Genomic DNA, 2,903 nt, shown 5'->3' on the forward strand with positions numbered 1-2,903 from the left:
TGTCGTGTCGTGTCGTGTCGTGTCGTGTCGTGTCGTGTCGTGTCGTGTCGTGTGTCCACGTACGCTCAACCGCGGTGGCGGCAAGAGGCAGTGGGAGCGCTGTCGGGAGCTGGAATCGCAGGAGGTCGGCTTCGATCATGCGCGGGAGGAGCACGTGGGCGAGTCGGTAGTACTCCTCGGCCGTCGAATAGCTCAGGACCACCGCAAACGCCAACAGCTGGTATGCCAGCAGCGCGCCATCGTCGTCGTCGTCGTGGTGGTACTCTTCAGCCGCTTGTTCGACCGAGAACCAGTGCTGTGAAGTAAAGTTAGCGTCGGCTGCGTGCGTGGGCGTGGCTGCGTGGTAGCGTACGAGGAACAGGCGGCAGTGGCGGTCCGAGACGCGGCAGTAACACAGGCAACGGACATAACTCTCGAGCAACTCCTCCTCGGTGTACTCCCCCGATTGCGGCGCCATCGGCCAATCGGGCAGCCCGTCGCTGTCGTCCACCCACGACGCCGCTGCAGACATACAGACATACACATCATTGAACTCAGGCCCCAGGGCAACACACACACGCACACACGACACGCACACACACACACACACACAACGTACGCAGGTACAGGGGGCTGCTTCCGCCCTCCCGTTGGTACGGTTGCGCCGCGGCGAAGAGCGGCCGAAGGCGGAGCAGCACGTCGACCTCCAGGTCTCTGATCTCGCTCAGGAAATCGCCCATCGACGAGCCGCCCCCACTCACCGCCTGCGCCCCTGCTTGTTTGGGCGTGTGCGTGCGAGTGATTGAGTGTCGTTGGTCGTGTAGTGTCGTGTCATGTGCCGTGCGTGTGTAGTGCCATCGTACCGGGTCGCCAGCCAGGCAGGCTCGGGTGGCGCACGCGTGCGATGAGGCACAGCGCGAGGAAGGCGGCCACGCGCTCGGTGACGTGGACGAGCCGCGCAACGACGGCCGCCCGGAACCGCGGGCGCTGTCGCAGCAGCTGACAAAGCGCGAGCAGGAGCTCCCACGGGTAGGCCTCCAGGACCCACAGCCTGCGGGCCAGGTACCGCTCCTCGGGCGGGGCGAGGCCGCACTGCGTGTGGTCGTAGTAGGCCCGCTCGGGGCCGCCGTAGTCGTCGCTGCCGCCCAGCACGGCGGCGACCAGGTCGAGTAGGAGGGCGAGGTGGTCCTGTAGCTCGGGCGTGCATGGCGCGCCGTAGCGCAGGTCGCCGGCCATCTGCTGGACGCGGGGCACGAGCGACCACGCCAGCAGCTCCGTGCCGTCGTAGATCGCGGTGCGGGCCTGGGCGAGGCTGGCCCTCACCCGCTGGTCCAACGACGCGTCGCCTTCGTCGTGGCCCGCTCTGCCGCGCCCGCCAGATTCGTCTCCAACCGGCGCTCTTGGCTGTGTTGCGTTCGAAGTCGTACGCACGCACGCAGTCAGCCGGGACTCAGGAGGGCTGGTGACGAGTGGTGCGGGAGAGAGAGAGAGAGCGTACCTCGAGTAAGAGCACGAGCATGGCGATGAAGTCCCGCTCGGCTTCCGGGCCGGCCCTCCACGTTTTGATGTCTCCGACGTAGCGGTCCACCACTTGACCGACGAGGCTCATCCCTGTAATGAGGTGGTGGTGGTGGTAAACAAGTATGATGAGCTTATCGCTCTATGGTGCCGTGCGGGCTGGGAGGCCAAGCTCACACAGCTGTGCGGCGCACCGTCTTCGGAGTCGTGCGAGCGATAGCGCGCGACCAGCCCCGTGTTATGCAACAGGCCGCACAGGACGGCGGCCTGCTTGGCGTTCGCGACCCCCTCCCCTACAATCCGCTCCACGAACCGGAGCGGGATGACCAGCGAGACCTGTGCACACACGCGCGCTAACTGTTAGCAGTCATTCGGTCGACGACGAACGCAACCGGGCCGCCACCACGCCGGCAGTGGAAGTGCGTGCCTCATAGACGGATGAGAGGTAGTTCTTGTCGTCGAGGTGTTCGGGCACCAGTCGGTTCAGCTTCACGGTGAGCTGCCTCTCCGCTTCCGCGACCAGCGCGGGGTCGTTGAACAGATAGCGGCCGGCGTCCGCCGGCGTGGTAGCGCTCTGCACAGTCGACCTGCACTCATCATCGTTCGTTCGTTCACAGCGCGCGGTCGGGTAAGCTCAAGAACTCGGCGAAAGTGAGGTGGTGGCGGTTGGAGGCACGCACTGCGCGTCGAGCAGGCTCTGTTCGTCGTCGGCGTTGCGGAGCGGAGCGACGTCCTGCGGCGACCGCCTGACCGAATTGAAATAGCAGAACGCCCGGGCCGTGGCCTGTTGTGCCTGCGGGAGCTCCCTGAAGTAATCGAGGTAGAGCCGGCGGATCTGCTGCTGGAGCTCGTCTGCGCCCATCTCGTCGGCCTTTTGCCGTCACCCCCACACACCACACACACCGCGCAACGGTGTGAGACAGTGCTCGGCATCTGATATGAGTCTGTGTCGGACACAGGCGGAGGCGCACCTCAGGGGCGGAGGGACAACAGAGCTCGACGTGGAGGCGCACAAGGACCGTGAGCAGGGGGTACACGAGCTCTCCGATCTGCACGAGCGGCACCAGCCACCGCGCTCTCACGACCGCTTCCAACCACCTGCGCACGGTCAACCGCTGATGAGTAACGGGCGGTTGAACCACACTACAGGGTCAGAGGGAGTGGCCTACCGAGCGATGCCGAAGCTGTGCGCGGCGTCGGTGTCGGTAACCAGCTGACGCAGGGCGGCGGTGCTGCCTCGTTCTGCCTTGTGCAGCAACTGCTGCAGACCGTCGGCAGCGCCCAGGTGCCCGCGCACCGTGGCTTCGCTGTCGTCGTGCTCTTCGTGCGCGCCGCGCCGCTTGCGCAGGCCCAGCAGCTCGTCGATGCGCTGGGCAATCTGCTTCTTGCCGGGCGGGGCCACCACG

The 2,903-nt window shown here is 65.9% G+C and overlaps 1 protein-coding gene across 1 annotated transcript; it reads right to left on the bottom strand.

The window, feature by feature from the left end:
• Positions 1-64: 64 nt before the first annotated feature.
• ACA1_313490 (uncharacterized protein) lies at positions 65-2,359 on the bottom strand (the record flags this gene model as incomplete). Its single annotated transcript, XM_004335715.1, has 7 exons — positions 65-501; positions 599-751; positions 843-1,383; positions 1,478-1,590; positions 1,692-1,833; positions 1,901-2,084; positions 2,178-2,359. Coding segments are annotated over 7 exons (1,752 nt in total), but the record flags the coding sequence as incomplete, so codon positions are not given.
• Positions 2,360-2,903: the final 544 nt, after the last annotated feature.

Source organism: Acanthamoeba castellanii (genome assembly GCF_000313135.1).
Source record: "Acanthamoeba castellanii str. Neff unplaced genomic scaffold scf7180000083822, whole genome shotgun sequence".
NCBI lineage: Eukaryota > Discosea > Longamoebia > Acanthamoebidae > Acanthamoeba > Acanthamoeba castellanii.